This window comes from Micropterus dolomieu, linkage group LG11 (assembly GCF_021292245.1).
Source record: "Micropterus dolomieu isolate WLL.071019.BEF.003 ecotype Adirondacks linkage group LG11, ASM2129224v1, whole genome shotgun sequence".
NCBI lineage: Eukaryota > Metazoa > Chordata > Actinopteri > Centrarchiformes > Centrarchidae > Micropterus > Micropterus dolomieu.
Genome location: NC_060160.1, coordinates 18916030 through 18933854, shown reverse-complemented (window position 1 = coordinate 18933854; position 17825 = coordinate 18916030). Strand labels below are relative to the sequence as shown.

Sequence of the window (17825 nt, the reverse complement as noted above, 5' to 3'; positions counted from 1 at the left end):
GGGGGGGGGGGGGGGGGGGGGGGGGGTATGGTGAGGGGCCTATGCTGCTGGGGAGTCAGCCAAAGTCCAGGACTCACTTAATGGGTTCTCCTCTGCTATGTGATCTCAGTTTGGAGAATTAGCTCTGCCTACTGCGATGGAGCTTGGCATGTGGATGGTGGTGTGTCCTAGTCACAGGAAAGGCACTGGTTGACAAAACCAAAGCCACCTGTGTGCGTGCGCAGCATTCTGAGTCACTGGCTGTCATTCATACCAGAGCTTCCCCTTCCTCTGAGTCATCAAATGGCAATTCACTGATTTGAGCTATACACCTCCTGTGTGAAACTGCACTTGCGACCAGATGAGAGCACACTTCTTCTTTAGATACACAGAGTTGCTGACTAAAACATCTTGCCAGGTGTTGTTTCTGACTACACTGTTCACTGCACATATAAAAGCTAACACACGGTGAAGCAGTTTTGATCATAAATTTCTTGTCAGTCATTCCCACACTTGGTCAAGCAGCTTCCCGGACTCCTTTGTAAATGTGCTTGGGTGCACAGGTTTCTCACTGTGACCAGATGCCCTGCTTTTATTTTCATTAACTATTCCTTTTTCCGTTTTCTGGTTCACACTCGGCAATCACCGGAGGAAAATCATAATTACTCCTCCATCAGGTTATTATGATTCCGAATAGAGTCATTTATCATCATCTAAAGATGTCAGTAGCAGATATTTGAAGGGATTTTACTGGGTAAGAATTTGGGCAAGGGAGAACTATTTGCACAAACATGTAATTGTATTTGAAAGCTGAGCCGTAGCCCCGTGTAAGAGGTCCCACAGCCACTATGGTTCAGGCAGAGGTAGCTCACTGCAGATGTGTTAACTCCTTCTCTGCCTAAACTGAATTATGTAATCACCAGGAGCCACTGTACTGATGCTGGAGAGTGATTTAAACTGTTTATGATTTTGTTTTATTGTAAACATGAAAGCTAGAATTATTCAAAACCCTTTTACTGCCCCACCTCTTTTTAAAGCTTTTCTTCGGATTGCTATTGGGGTAATCAAGTTGCGTAAGCTCAGCCAACTGTTTCCAAGTATGGCAGGCAAAGAGGAGAGCTGCGTGCTCAGCTGCATGCACCTGAAAGTCTCCTCTGCTCTTCGTCTGAGAAGTCTGGCTCGGGCACCACTGTCTTACATAATGCTGTGAGATCACCCAAAGATTTAATGCTGCAATATGTATTTGTTGTCATCCGTCACATTGCATGTCTTCACACTCCAGTAAACTTAACAACTTTCTCTAAGTATCCATTCAAGTGCAGGTGATGTACCAGTATGCAGAAAATCCCCCTGTTTTTGCTCATCTAAAATTTGGCAACCCATGACTTTGACATCTCAGCTTAATTCCTCTCTGCAATACTGAGTGGATGCAATGCCTTTGCATAAACAGTCTGAACACGATCGGCTTCTGTGTCCTCTCAGTTTTACCCCATCTGTGGGAATGAGCTCGGCTCCTCTCAGTGGAGGGGGAGAGGAACCTCTAACAAGCCTCTAATGCTGGCAGGCTGAGTAAACGGTGTCTCCGGAACCTCGTGTTAGCCCCAGCATTTCCATAAGCACCCCTCATCCCTGCTGTGTTTTTCTTTATGATCCGCACCTCCGCTACAGCTCAAGCCGTCTTCCAGGACCTCTCGCTCTGTCCCCAGTGGCCCCCTGCACCCGCTCAGATGCCTGTTTACAGCGTAGAGTCCCACACAAGGGTCCACCAGAGGTATCGTCCTGCAAACCAGCTGACAGCCAGTGTGATGAAACTTGCAGAGTCAAGGCACCCACACCCACACATCTGACATCCTGTCGACATCTGTTTTCTAGGAACTGTTGGATGCTTGTCTAACTGAATATTAGTGACGCCTGTGTGTGTCCCTAACAAACAGGCTGTAGCTGATGAAAGTGGTATGCTTAATTTCCAGTTTCAGCCACAGTATGCATTGCAAGAACAAATGTTTATATAATATTTTGGCCCATCAACACTAATAAACCCACATGATCAACAGATTCAGAGAGTGAGAGAGCAGCTTCAGAGAGAGACAGAGACAAACAGCCAGTGTTGACCTCTCCTGGTGAACTGCTTATGCACTGCTGTTACCCTGTGTGCTGTTATAAAGCTAATGAGTGCTGAATAAAGCATAGGGTACAGAGTGTCTTAGCATGTCTCTGTGTAGGTGTGTGTCCACATGAACAGCTGTGAACTCCAGGTACTGACTGCATCATCAAATCGTTGTTTCTGAATTAATTAATTAAAATTATTAACGAACCTTTGGAAAAGCATCCTTAACAAAAACCTACTATGAATGCAAGTGGATCAGTTTGACATTTATAAGTCATTTTAGTTAAATGTGCCAACATTAAAATACACTTAAAATACACTTTCCATTGTTTGTGCAGTTCCTACTTTCATTTCAGTGAAAATAAACCCCCACAAAATAGGCACAACATGTAGACTATGTGAAATTGTCCTTCATCATAACAGGGACTGAAATATAGCATCTCACACTGTCAACAAGCTGACATGTTTCAAGTGTAGACTGTTCCAAGCCTTAACAGAGCAAGGTATTTTCAGAGTGGTCAGCTACAGCAAGCTCCAACTCCAGTTATTCTCTCAGTGAGTGGGGAAATTCTGACAGGCAATCAGAGCCCACTACAAAAGGAGAATGTAAAAACAACTGAAAATGAATCCCTATGAACGCAAATAGCTTATTGCTAAATTGTTTTGGTCTGGCACAAAGCATTGCCAAGAAGAGGGCTTGAAGTGGGATGGCGTGAAAGCGAGGGATGTGAGGAGAGGGGTTCTGCCACAGCGGAGAGCTGAATTATGGGTAGCTTGTTTGACATGGGAGCATGTGACATTTTGAGATGGTCACACTGCGTCAGCTAGAATTTTGCACACACTATAAAACTGAGGCAGATTATGACAGATGCAGGGTTATTACTCTTTCCTCATTCACCATTGTCCACAATGAGTAATGACTATTACACAAAGGCAATTGTGCCTGACTCTTCTGCTAATTCTCTTAAACCATGGATATGAAAGACTGCATCTCGAATGGCCTTGATGTCAGTGATGGTAATATGTTGCTCTCTTACCAACAATTATAAAATATTACATATTAGATTCAGATGGCACAGACACAGACTCTTGGACTGGCATTGACTCAGGCTGTTCGGACAAGATTAACCATTTCAGCCCCTATTTACTATTACACCGTTAATGTGTTGCTCTCACAGCATACAGCTTGCTCTCACAGAGAGACTGGAGATTACATTGGCCCAATCCCAATCTCCACCCGAAGGGACTAACAGACTCACAGACTTTGAGGCCTGTTCCAGGTTTCCTGAGGGCTTAGGGCTGTCCCATCGTCAAGTTCCTGAGGGCTCTCTCACAGACTTTTTGAGCCATAAATTAACACTTTCTGTAAGTCTGCATCTCTGTGGAATTCGCCCAGGGAATAACCCACAGTTCATAGCATTGTGACATTAAACACAGGGTTACAAGATGAAGTTTGGAGGCGTTAATGAAAGGTAAACAAACATGGAAGGAGCAAGTACAAGAGAAAAGAAGTTTACATTTAAAAGTACAACAAGCACATTTATTAATTGAAAATGACCTCTAGTCCACTCTGTAAGGCAAGAGCCTGGAATACGTTTAAATCAGGCACTTGGCCCTTTAAGAGCCTTGGCCGTGAAGAAAGTAAAGAATGTAAAGTCAAACCTACAATTTCACGTAACCTGTTTTGGTGTGGTCAAGGTAACGTGATATGTCACAAGTGCAGCTCGCACTCACAGCTTTTACCAGGTGACATCAACTAAGTCTGTGAGTGTGCAGGGTTTAGGCTTAAGGATGGAGATTGGGATTGAGCCATTGTAGCAAAATTAAGATGAAGAAAGAGAGACCAGAGATACTGGAAATGTTACACTGTAGCAAAGTCTGCATCAGTAATGTAACTTAAATAGGGTAGATGCCACCGCCATCTTGCAGCAGTGTTCTAACCTGTTCAAACAGTAGAAAATGCCAGACTTTAGTGTTGCTTTTGGATGCTCTAATGAAAAAATTGCCGTATCCAATAATAATAAATAATATTTTATAGATGACAAGTTGTCCACAATAAATTTAAATTACAACAGAGTTGTGAAGTATGCTAAAAATTTACTTAATTTTTTTTTCATTTTGTTGTAATTACATTATTGTTATTAATTAAGTCTTTATTTCTTTTCAAAATTATAAATAAAATTAGGCTACATCATGGCAACCATTTTACATGTACTAAATAAATATATTCACACTAATTACCTAGAGTAAGTCTTAAATATTATAGTATATTAATAAATATAAATTAATGTTGTAATTTACTAACATATAACATATAAGATTAAATTGTTTTGCTTTTCCTAATATTTTAGTCACACAAAGCAAAAGAAACTGGTGACGGACTCTCAGTTTGCTGAGATGGGGTTCAACTCCCTGTCTTTGGTGGCTAATTCTACAGTTTACAAACGAAAGTCATACCAATACACCAACTGCTACTGAAATAGGACTTTACTTCCTGTTTGGCAGCAAAACCATGTCTTTTACATCAAAATATCTTTAGAAGATGAACGTCCACACCCCAAACGGTCACTGTAGTTTTAATTCTAATGAATTCAGTTCAATTCTTACTAGGGCTGGACAATAAAACAATAACTAATAATTATTGCGATATAATTGTTTTCAATAACAATATAACAAATGTTCAATGAATATTTAATATTCATTATTCACTTGAGTCATACACAAATTAGGACTTCATTTTTTTTATTAAGATGTTTATTTTGTTGAAGAAAAAGGACTGAAAAAAGATGTTTCCTTAATTTTACTCATGCATATTTGTTGAATAAGATTTTATCATAATTGTTTTGAATGTTCTACCTCAGATTTGTGAAGTGATTCACTGTTTGGCATCAAGTGTTGACCATAAAGAAAAGTTTGAACCACAATTAACCATCAGGTTTCTTCAACTTCAGGGACAAAAATCAAACTTAAAACATGAAAGAAATAACGATTTGATACTTACTGTGATAATTATTGATATTGAAAGATATCAAACTTTTTATCGCGATAACATTTTTGGCTATATTGTCCAGCCCTAGTTCGTACAAAATTAGACATTTTGGTTCATTCATTATCTAGCGGAGAGTCCGATGACTTAGCTTTGAGCAGTTGCCAGGCAACCAGGGGAGACTCCAGATACGTACCGGCCTGGAAATGCCCTTGTACAGCATAACACTTTTTTTAGAAAAGTCTATTGGTTTTCTCCTTCAGTTGAAACATGCTCTCTGGTCCAACCGGTTTTACTTTGTGATGTTTGCCAGTTTGTCCACTGGATCTAATTTGATGATAAGCTATGGTGCATGGGTCTTGCCAAGGGGACATAGTGAGACTTTGTCTGGCATGCGCCGTGCCTTTCTTGTTATCTCTTTATCTACAGAGCACAAAGGATAGAAAATGTCTAACCACAATTTAGCAAAGCACAACAAGTATCAAAGATCAGTACGTTTCATGCAAATATATGAATATATCTGTTTCTGCCCTCTTTTGTGCTTGTGTGTAGGAAAGTGCATTAGAGAATGTTTTAAGTTTGAGTTTCATCTTTTTTGTTCTGTACAAAAACTTAAAGTCATTACGTTTTAAAATAGTGAAAAGTCTCTCTCCCACTCATGCATGGGATATCAGTCCGCTGAGCATTTCCAAAGTTCTCATGTTACTTGAAAAAATACACAGACCAATAATCTGATTTCTTTCCTCCCTTTTCACAACAAATCAAATAGGTCTGCTTCTCAGAGATACTTTTGTGTGCCTCTTGAAGAGGTTCCAGTCTGGGTTACGCAAGAGTGGTGCCAGTGGTTCATTATCGTCTGAGTAGACACTGCTATCTCTGCACGCTGCATGCAATTAATGGCCTCTTGAAGGTGCTGGACCTACAGGAAAGTACCAGGTATTCACTCTGAGGGTCTGCCAGAACTGATTTATGATGAGATAAAAGAGATCATGAGCTATTTGTAGGAGAAATACTATAGTAATCTGATTTGTTTTCTAGGTTTGGCATATAAAGAGGTACTTTTTAAACCCTGCTAAGTCCTGTTGTTTTGAGGAACAGAAAGTAGGGCAGCACAGATGTTTAGACACTGAGGAATGCGAAAGGTGCAAATGCGGTCTGTTAGCTTTCTTAGTCACCTCTCCGCTTTCGGAAATCCTGTCACGACCCCAGCCTCCATATCAGCATGTGTCAGTGACAGAAGACAGCAGACTAGAGGAGAAGAGGTGCAAACTTCTCACGTCTCACTCCACTCTGTGAACATTACACTACAGTGCTACCAACATTGCCATTTAACAGAGTCTCTTGGTTTCCATATCAAATAAAAATGACCACTTAAACACAGTTAATGTAAGTTACTGTTTCAGACCGCAATGTAAGCTCCCATCCACAAACAAAAACCACATGCTAGCTGTGTTCTCATTCTGAAGAACACGGATCACTTCATCCTGCACTTCTTGAAAATAATTGTTTGTTATATGGAAATAAAATGTGGCAAATGGAACTGCACTGTGTTATTTTATATCAAAGGTCCTCTCCTTGCCACTGCTCCAAAACACAACCCCAGCTCGGACAAAACAGCAAGCACTAACTGTCCCGCCCTATAATAATGAGTTGGGTAATTGTTTATTGAAAAGGGTCACTTCACATGTCTTTATGATGGTTGCGTGAGGTTATTTTCCAAAACATGGAGTGAAGGGTCACTAATTGTTGGACTCTGACAGTCTGAAGCAGGATACCAAACTCAAAGGTGGCAGGAATTGATTATAATGTCAACTGGAACATTTTTATAAGTCCTGCTCAGTGTTTATGTCTATGACATAATTTCACAGAGTTGTTCAAACAAGGGAAAAAAAAAAATTGGGCTAACAAATGGAACGTCAGTCAAATACTCTGGAATATATTACACTGAAGCAGAATGCAAATTACAACTATTTACACAAATGAGTTCTTTGTACATTGCAAAGGGCTCTGATGACAGGATGACAGTCTTTTAAAATGTGTAGCATCAGTTTATTAAAATTCGCTTTTGGAGTCAGATGGCTGCAGGGGGGAGTGTTTCTATAAACTGGGGCAAAATATCTTATCTAAAATCTTATAGTATAAGTATGCTACTGAATAAATAGAGAAAGGAGAGACTGAATATGCGTTGACCTCTAGGCAATCACGGTTATTTGACTTGTTGGAAATGTCACCTTTGTCCGTCCACTGTGTTCTTTGGGAGAAATGTTGATTCATAGTTACTTTGCATGAGCTTCTTTTTTTCCCTCGCAGGCTATTTGTTCTTGTTATTCAAAGAAAAGTGTTTACTGGGATGCTAACTTCCTCTTTTTTTTTAACAGAATGATTAATGATCTGCTTTGATGTTGGATGCTTTGGGTCAGATTGAAGAGCACGCAAAATTACAGACATACATATTATTTGTCTGCAACATTTTGGATTTAGAGTGTAACTGTGGTCAGTGTGTTGGTGTTGAGGGCGGTGTTATAGGAAAGACTGGCTGAATAAGAACATGAGGCCATTTCCAGCCAATGCTCACACACAATGTTCCGCTGTGTCTCAGCAGATGATGGCAGTGAACAGGGGAAGAGATTTTCTGGAGAACTGCATTTGTCTGCCTCCAAGTAATTCTACCTCACTGTGTGTCATCTACCAAACAGTGACTGCATTTTGCATGTCAAACCTCTTGCATGGGAGAGGGGGTTCTGGATAGAGTGCTGAGCTGTATCTGGTAGTAGCGGTGAGAACCTTGTGGGAGGTCACTCTGTGGCTCTGCGTACGTGCAGAATATGAATAACCTCGGAGTTGAAAAACTGTCAGCCTGTACACTTTTCTGTTTTCTTTTATGGAGTGAAACCCGGCAGGGCGAGGGCTGTGGGGTAAGTGGAGCAAAGAGCTGGTGACACGGGGTGAAAGGGAGCCTTTCAGATGGACACATTTCATTGATGTTTTAGGAAACAGGGGAGGTTAGTTGGCCCATTCCTCCCCTAGGGTCCTTGCGGTATCAGAGCACAGAAATAGAGAGGGAAGAGAGGGCCTGTTGCAGTACAGAATGTCTTCAGCCTGCTCTGTGTTAACCTCAATGAAAACAACCTCCCTCAGAGTTCAGCCACAGTGCTGCTCCTGCAAGTATGCAGGTAGACTGTGGAGCAATAAGACCACTCACTGAGGAAACGCTCCCATGCGGCAAGGAAGGGGAGATTAAAGGAAGAGGGGGGATGAAAATGATAAGCTGCTAACCCACACTTAAACTAATATTTATATACCATACTTACAGCAAGGATAAATGTTGAGCACTGGGTGGTTTCGGTTTTCCCAAAATAAGGAAAATCACTTAGGAGGAAGAATGTTAGGAGGGTTACATGATGTACCTCCTATGATACTGAAGGTGATATATAGGTGGTAGGAAATAATGGAAAGCTTAACAAACACAGGTGGGTCATGTCAGGTTGAATGCAGCTAAGCAGCATTTGACGGCCATGAAAGATGTCTGGTAATCATAGCCGTGGTATATTTCAAACATATGACATCTGACATTGGTGGGAAAAGTACTTCTCAATTCTAAGTAAGAAATCATTAAAAATGATACCTAAGCACAGATGTGTGACCAGCAAAATGCACTTAAAGTATCAAAAGTAAAATGACTCGTTCTGCAGAAAAATGGCCCTTGTACCTCATATAATTACATTATTAGATTGTTAATAGTGATGCATCACTACATGAGCAGCATTTTAGCTGGTTGAAGTGTAGCTTGTATTAAGGACTTTATATACAGCGGAGACAAGATAAATCTGAGGGTCGTAAGATGAATAATGGGGTAGGAAAAAAGAAAAAACAGGTATTGCTATATAATTTATTTGGACCTTTCTCCAATATTCCCTTTTTTAAATAATGGATAATGTTTCTTCTTTACTGCTCAGTTTTCTAAATGAAACACTAGCAGAAATTTAGAAGGGGAATCTCTCTGTTGTGGAGCTGCTATCGACTCATAGACATCTGAAATGTCCAAGGGTAGCCCAACCAGACACCGGGCGAGAATGGGAGATAACCCTGACTTAGCTGAACCTGAATGTGTTCGTTCAGAAACGAATGACACAGCAGTCAAAAGTACAGCTCGCTCCGTGTTAAATATTAACGAGCGAAGCGCTTGGCTGCCTACTGTTGCCTGAACTGATGTACTGAGTCACAGCCTGCTTGTAAGGGGTGGAGAACAAGAGCATGCAGGGCCTGTAACCCATATTAATCTTTCACAACAACACTGAGACCAGACATCAGGATCTATTATTATCCCTTTGACCTCTTTGGCCTCTATGATTCTCAGTGCTTAGGCTACTTTGACTGATACACCTCACACATTCAATTAGAAATCAATACATAATGTTTATTGTACATACAATATCACACTTGGCCATGCTTATAATTAAAACATTATTTAGCTGTTATATAGCTTATTATTCAGACAGTAAGGTACTAAGGGAAGAAGACAGTATAACCAGCTCCTCAATTAGTGGCTTTTAGACATATGTCACATGTGACGTGAGTTATTATCAGAATACAACAGTAAAGATAGAGATTTAAGAGTACATGAATGTTGATGACTTGCACACTATATTTGCATTAAGCTCAGACGTGACAAAGTTCAATACATACGAAGATAAACGAGTGTCTGGGTGAATAATTGTTCAGAGGATTCAGTTGAGACCACAGCTGGCACATGTTTTCCCCCGCTCATCAGCGAAAAAAACAAAATGCTTAAAGCGAAGTTTATTCATCACCACCGGTTTATATTGCAATTTAGGGTAACTCCACTAAATACCCTCATATATATAACAATGAACTGTGGTTTGGAGGAAACATCAAAGTTTCATTTCATTTTTTTCTATTTCTTACATGATGTAGCACAGCCAGTACAGATATATTTAGGTTTTCTCAGTCACTCACAGTTTGAGGAGCAAGACTGCTGTTGAGTTCAGATTTGACTCACATGCTTACTAATGCCATGTACAGGGTGCTTACTTTTAATACATATACTGGCAGAAATGTTTGGGGTAACTGTGTGAAATAACAGTACAGTACTGTCTTTAGTCACAAAAAAAATAAATGTCTACAGAAGTCAGAAAGCTTATCATTTGCGTTTTTGTGGATAAATATAAGGTTATTACATAAAACTCCTCAGTGAAACATACATATGCATGGATATTTATTTTAGAACACATACCTTATCTTGCATTGCTACTCTTTTAAGTGGAGAACTCATTGTCACGTTTATTTATTGTCCTGTAAGTAATTCTCCCCTGAGTTTGGCAGTGATCTTGTAATCTAAAGGTTTCAGTGTTAAACCATAGGAGCAGTTTAAAGACAGGTCCTCCTTAGCACATTTCTCAAAGCTACACTGGTGGAGTAGAATTGAAAAGAACAAAAATATCTCGACTTTGGCAATCTGGTCCCCAATGCATCTTCTCTTCCCTGCTGAGAAGATCATAACGTTGTTGGTGAGATCCTTGTCCAGGGAGCCCTTTTCATCCAGGAAGCGCGAAGGGTCAAAGATATGTGGATCTTTCCACTTCAGAGGGTCATGGTTGACAGACCACTGATTGATGAAGACCACCGTGTCTTTGGGGATGAGGAGACCTTCGATAGTGACATCTGAGGTTGTGGAGTGTGGGATGGTGACGGGGACGAAGCTGGTGAAGCGCATGGTCTCATAGATGAAGGCGTCCAGGTATGCCAGGCTGCTTCTGTCCTCAACAGATGGTAACCTGTTTCGCCCCACGACCTTATCAATGAGCGCATGGAGTTTGGTTTGAATTTCAGGGTGTTTCGCCACCAGAAGGAGAATCCATTTAAGAGCCGTGGAGACCGTATCCAGGCCTGCACCTATCAGATCTGACACCGTCCCCTCTGTGTGGCCTTTGGTGAGTCCGTTGTCACTGTCAGCCTTGTCAATCACACTAATAAAGGCATCACTCATATCCCTTGTTACCTCTGGATCATATGTCTCTCTGTGCTTCTCCACCTTGTTGTGGACAAATCCAAAGAACTCTTGATTTAGGTATTTGAAGTTTTTGAACATACTGCGGACTGGGTTAGGGAAGGACTGAAGCCATGGCATCACATCTACCAAGCTGCCAGCCCCTACTGTCTGTCCAAACTCATCTGACCTCTGTAACAAGGCTCTAAACTCAACATCATCACGTCCATAGCGTTTTCCAAAGCACAAGGCACAAATCACATTAGCAGCAGCTACTGTCAGCTCATGAGCCGGGTTGAAATGCTGGGCCTGAGCACTGAGTTTAAGGAAAATCTCAACTAGCTCTGTGGCTTCAGCCACAATTTGCTGCTCAAAGGCTTTTTTGGTCTGGCTGTTGGCTGATGAGAATGCTCTGATCGTTGACTGAGCAATTTTCCTGTGCATCTTCCACTGTTTGCTGTAACTTGTGAAAGTCATACTTTTCCCCCCTGAGACAGCCTGAAAAGAGACAAAGTTTGGTCTGCCTGCAAACTCAGTGCTGTGCTGTATCAGAGCCTGACGGATAACCTTATCTCCATTCAGAACCACAACATCGCTGCAGCCCAGCCTTATCTGGTACACGTTGCCATATTTTTGGGCGAGCCTGGCGAAGGTGATGTGAGGCATCTGGCCCAGCTGCATGGCGTTGCCCACCACGGGCCAGGCGAAGGGTCCTGGCAGTCTTCTCTTTAGCCTGAGATTCCTCACCCACAGACAGGCTTCCAGGCAGAAGAGGAAAACAAAGGAGGCGACCAGAGCAGGCTGGACCTGTCCACTCCACTCCCTGATGATGCTGCTGCCTTTCACACCAAACTCTGCGTCCATTTGAGCCATTGTGTTATCCTGTAGTTTGTCTATCGCTCACTGCGTCCAATAAATAGTCAATTTTCACTAAAAAGAAGAAACCATTTCATGTAGTCTCTCTTTTTAAGTCTGAAATACATTAAAATATAAAATCTTTATTTTTTTTTCGTTCATATTATAATCTGCCAGCAGCCATGACTTCAAGCAGCACTCACATGCTGTCTCACCCCTCCTTCACGGAAGCTGGTGAGAAGGGCTCGGTCAGGTTGAGTGGTTAGCAGTGGTGCAGCACGTCTTCAGATGACCACTTTAGAAGAATGCAGATTCAAGCCTTCACACTTCGCTTATATGTATCTCTATGGTGGGAGGGGTCAACGACTCAGGTTTTTTATTATCTCTCCCCTCCCATTTTGACCACAGCCTGCAGACCTTAGTCCTATTCCCACTCAGGCCTCCTGCCAGCAGCGTCCCTTGCACGATGACGGAATAGGAGGGCAGCTACTTAATAGGCCCTGTTGCCAAAAATGGCATATATACAGTTTTATTGCCATAGAATATAACATGTTACCATGTCACATTTAAAAGATAAACAACTCTACATACTATGTTTGGTCCTGAAGGTAACTAATGTCTAATATCAAATTGTTAATGATGAAAAATGATGCACTTTAGCAATGTGATATAATAGATGGAATATGGTAGCTTGTGTAGTAAGTAATGGACAATAAGCTGGAGTTTTTTTGCTGGGGTTTGGTGACTTTGCTCTTTGTACTTTCCTATGGACTTTCTGTGGCCATTTTAAACAAGATTTGGCTTCTGTTAGTTACAGCCAAGCTGTTAATTATAACCATACAGGGAAAAGGACCCTGGGATATCACCATGAAAGCTGTGGGTTTAACATCCAAACACTGAACAGATACAAACAGCAGGATTTATTATGCTCTATAAAAATGTGTGCACAACATTATTGTTGGTATAATAGCCCTTTAAACAAAGGTCACAGATATAATGTAGCTATTAGGGTTGTGGCTGCGTCAAAATAGCTTTAAATAGAACTCAGATGAGAGGAGTTTAGCTATAAATCTGTGTGTGTGGGTGCTTGTGCAACAAAAGGAAGAGCGTAAAAACACATCAGCTTGGGTTTAAGTGATATTCAGCCACGAGTTAAGTATCCCAGAAGTTTCTATTTTTGGAGGAATGTGTAATGACAGACATCTAAACATGGTAGTGCCCAATATCACATTGTTGGCACATATCTGACACTAGATAAAAACAACTGAGACTGAGAAAGTAGTTCATAGTTTATACACGTACACCCAGTTTAGCAGGTTTAAAGGAGTATTGTGAGATTTTAGTTTAGCCTAACTCTAAATGCTAAAGTGACAATTAAACCAGACACAAATATCATTGACAATTCCTTTATTAATTTCAGATATAGCTTATTCTTCCATTTTCCATCATATAAAGCCAACACATTGATAACACAATATACTCTAAGATGACTGCTTAAACATTCAAGGACAACACATCCATTGGGCCTTGTAACATTAATTCCTGAATGCAGAGGCTTGAAGAGAGTGCATTGACATCCATGTAGCTTTGAAAAGGTTACTTTGTAAACAGCCTCACGAGTGAAAGAAATTTGTGGGTTTTTTGTACTGATGAGACATGTGTATTTGGCATGGGCTAGCTTCAGTGCTTGTAAAATAAAACTGAACCCTGGATGCATAACATTTGTGAAGTCTTCATTGTTCATGACAGTGTCTCTTCTTCATCCTCAGAATTGTGATGGACATTCCTTGATGAAAGACTTCCTCCTTCACAAACATTCCAGCCTTTTTTCTTCCCACTTTGATCAGCATTCTTTGTTTAATTTGTCCATATGCTTTGAGTACAGTAGATAGTGAAACACATTACATTTATTGTCATACCTGAAATATGAAATTATAAAAAAAAAAAAATTGTAACTGCTTAACGTGGCAAAGGTTAAATATACTCTTACATATTACAGTTGAGAACAATAAGTCATCATGTGACTTTATAACATACACAAACATTTCATATACAGTTATACTTGTTTAAATTGACATTTAAGAAAAGTAGCTAATTCCTGCACACACACCATACATGTACATGCTCAATGGTGGATGTAAAACAGGCACACAACTCAGAATTATGTACAAAATCTGATCAAGTATAGAATATTTTGTGAAGCAGAAATGTTATACCTTTGTCCTGATCCCATCAGTCCACAACTTCAAATTCTACCTGTAGCTAACATAACATCTTTGATGTTCTCAACCCTGCACCAACAATAGTTCAAATACGCTCCGTGTTAAGATATTAAATATCAATATTAAATATGAAACTCTTACAACAGTAGGATTTAGTGCAGGTACTGTATGTTGATACTCACTGTTAAATGTCATTGGTGGGAAAGCGTTTGCTGGCCTTGAGTCAAAGCATTGCGACATGCAGTTCATGCTGGGGAAACTAAGCCAAGCAGCTTTCCTCTGAGCTTGGCGCTGACACGGAATTGGAGGGGCTTCAGCGCGAGCCCGTAGGAGCAGTCAAGAGTGAGGGGCTCGGAGGGGTCACTTTCAAAGCTACACTGGTGCAGCATGATGGCTGTGAATAAAAACACTTCCACCTTGGCGACCTGGTTGCCGATACAGCGTCTTTTCCCCGTTGAAAAAATCATCACGTTGTTGGTCATGTCCTTATCAAGGGCCCCTTTGTCGTCGAGGAAGCGTGCAGGGTCAAAAATGTGTGGGTCTTTCCACTTCAGAGGGTCATGGTTGACAGACCACTGATTGATGAAGACCACCGTGTCTTTGGGGATGTGGAGACCTTCGATAGTGACGTCTGAGGTTGTGGAGTGTGGGATGGTGACGGGGACGAAGCTGGTGAAGCGCATGGTCTCATAGATGAAGGCGTCCAGGTATGCCAGGCTGCTTCTGTCCTCAATCGATGGCAGTCTGTCTTGGCCTACTACTTTGTCTAAGAGCTCCTGCAGTTTGGCCTGCATGTCTGGGTGTTTGACCAGGAGCAGGATGATCCACTGCATGAAAGTTGATACTGTGTCTTGACCTGCTCCAATTAGGTCTGTGACTGTTGCTTCCACAAACTCTTTGGTCAGGCCACTGTCCTTTCTGTGCTCGATCACATTTATGATGGCATCACTCATGTCCCGGGTCACATCAGGGCTGAAGGACTCTCTGTGCTGTCCAACTTTATCTTTCACAAAGGCAAAAAACTCCTCGTTGAGGTTTTTGAAGTTTTCATATACACTGCGGACTGGGTTAGGGAAGGACTGAAGCCAGGGCATGACATCTACCAAGCTCCCTGCCCCAACTGTCTCTCCAAACTTGTTCACCTTTTTTAACAGGTTCCTGAACTCCAGGTCCTCATGTCCGTATCGCCTCCCAAAGCAGAGAGCGCACATGACATTAGCAGCAGCTACTGTAAATTCATGACTAGGGTCAAAATAGCGTCCATCAGTGCTGTGACGCAAAAATGCCTGCACCATTTCCATGGCCTCGGCTGTAATATGCTGCTCAAAGGCTTGTTTGGTCTGACTGTTTGCGGAGGAAAAGGCTCTGAGGCTGGACTGTGCTACTTTCCTATGTGCTTTCCACTGTTTGCTGTAATTAGTAAATGTCATACTCCTGCCTCCAGAGATCATCTGGAAAGAGACAAAGTTTGGTCTGCCTGCGAACTCAGTGCTGTGCTGTATCAGAGCCTGACGTATCGCCTTGTCTCCATTCAGAACCACAACATCGCTGCAGCCCAGCCTTATCTGGTACACGTTGCCGTATTTTTTGGCGAGCCTGGCAAAAGTGATGTGAGGCATCTGGCCCAGCTGCATGGCGTTGCCCACCACGGGCCAGGCGAAGGGTCCTGGCAGTCTTCTCTTGAGCCTGAGGTTCCTCACCCACAGACAGGCTTCCAGGCAGAAGAGGAAAACAAAGGAGGCGACCAGAGCAGGCTGAACCTGTCCACTCCACTCCCTGATGATGCTGCTGCCTTTCACACCAAACTCTGCGTCCAGTGCCATTGTGACAACTTTTCTGCACACAAATAAAAAAAGATCTTCACTTTTTAACCAAGTCTGTTTAGCTGTTTTATTTTTTTGGAAGAAAATAATCAATACAGCTCTTGTATGTCCATATCAGATTTAAAATTAATAAAAGATGTGTCAATCAAATGCCAATGCAGTCATGATAAAGACCTCAAATATCTGATATGAGAAGTGACTTAGGGTTTAAGGTTTAAGTGCTTGCTTTTTGCTTCACTCCTGCGTCTTATATGTTTTGCAGTTTGTGGGCAGGGCTCAGGGTAACTTTCATACTCCTCCCATTGTGGTAGCCCTGCAGACCCCACTATATCATCTCTCTGTTGTCGGTCGCTGTTGGAGGCGCGTGCAGCGTGAACGAACTGTCCGCTGCAGAGAAAGAAAGACTCAGCAACTGGTGACCGATTCAGTAGGAAACGCGTCGGACCAATTTTTTTTTTACTAATTGGAGGACTGGCAGACTTTGCACATTTTCAAAGTGTATCTCTCTAACCTGATTTATTTTCTGGCGGTACAAGACACAGCGGACGCACTTTGGCTAGAATAACGTGTTTGCATACGGCTGGTCCACCTCTAGACTGAGTTTATAGGCTATTTTAATTAAGTTCGTACAAAATTGATTTAAGCCCAAGTAGACGTGACGTTAGTGATTTATTAAGTTAATTAGGATCTTCTTAAAACTGAGTTTGCATGCTTTTACCAGTTAAATGCACCCTGTGTCTGGAAAGTTGGAACCTTCAGCAACGTGCCTTTGATGACATGCTTAAAGATATGTTTAGTCTATAACGATCAATTCAGTGATTTCAAAAAACAGTGTTTTCATGTTATTGTATTTCCCTCTGATTTGTTGTCAAAACCTCCTGCAGATTCAGTTAATCAAAGGATTGTTTTGTTAGTTCGTCATAGAAATGCTGCCGAATTTGAGCCAAATATAAAGTTGAGAGAAAGTTGCGCACCACACAGCCCGACTCCAAAGAGTCCCAGCCGCATTTTATCCTGGATTTTATTTCTTTTGTACAGTTTTGTCACACACACAAAAAAATGTCATTCATTTTTTATGTTTAGAATTAACAGAATTTGAAAAATACCCATTATAAAACTTTACATGTACAGTTTATAAATAGGCCTATATATACAGAAAAAGCAGATTGCAAAATATCACGCATATAAATATAATGATAGATATGAGCTCATTAATTTTCTTTCTTTCTTTCTTTCTTTCTTTCTTTCAGCTAGACTTAATTTTCACTTTAGCATCTAACAGTAGCAGAATAATTTGACTGAACTAGCTCCCACAGCCAACTAGCACAATAACTAGACAAGACATGAAATATTGATTCTTGAATTTGCTGCAACATCTTGTTTTTTCCAGCATATAAACTGCAGTTTTGCATGACACTCCAGATTACATCATACCACAGCAAACTGCAGGTGCCCCCCCTTGACTGGGGTTTTCCTTTTCAAGTTGCACCACAGAAATATAGGGGAAGTCAGGAAGAATAAAAAGAAAAAGCATGTTGAACTGAGGACAATGCAAAAAGGTCAAGTCTTGGTTATATTTAAATCAGATAGATAGATAGATAGATAGATAGATAGATAGATAGATTCTCTTGATTCTGTTAAACTTTCAGTGACAAAAGGGAATGCGATTTCCCAAGGCAAAACTTTTCCCTTGTCTGTGGGGAAAACAAAAATTGTTTCTTGTTTTCCCACCTACTATGAAGTTTATTTTTACATGGAGGTAATGACCCTTACTGATAGTAAGTAAGGCACTAAGTCAGAGGGACTGTACCACACATGCAGTCATGCATGTCAGTCATTATCAAAG

The 17825-nt window shown here is 41.2% G+C and overlaps 2 protein-coding genes across 2 annotated transcripts; both read right to left on the bottom strand.

Annotated features, from left to right (window-relative positions):
* Window positions 1-9468: 9468 nt before the first annotated feature.
* Window positions 9469-12217, bottom strand: LOC123978727 (cytochrome P450 1B1-like). The gene has a single exon (XM_046062158.1). It carries the CDS (start codon window positions 11950-11952, stop codon window positions 10378-10380), a length of 1575 nt encoding a protein of 524 aa, XP_045918114.1. The 5' UTR covers window positions 11953-12217; the 3' UTR covers window positions 9469-10377.
* A 1107-nt stretch (window positions 12218-13324) lies between these two features.
* LOC123978726 (cytochrome P450 1B1-like) lies at window positions 13325-16179 on the bottom strand. Its single transcript, XM_046062157.1, has one exon. The coding sequence runs from the start codon at window positions 15977-15979 to the stop codon at window positions 14402-14404; it is 1578 nt and encodes a 525-aa protein (XP_045918113.1). The 5' UTR covers window positions 15980-16179; the 3' UTR covers window positions 13325-14401.
* Between the last annotated feature and the right edge of the window lie 1646 nt (window positions 16180-17825).

Excerpts from the sequence above, each read along its gene's own strand:
- LOC123978726 (XM_046062157.1), bottom strand. The coding sequence starts at position 15,979 with ATGGCACTGGACGCAGAGTTTGGTGTGAAAGGCAGCAGCATCATCAGG.
- LOC123978727 (XM_046062158.1), bottom strand. The coding sequence starts at position 11,952 with ATGGCTCAAATGGACGCAGAGTTTGGTGTGAAAGGCAGCAGCATCATC.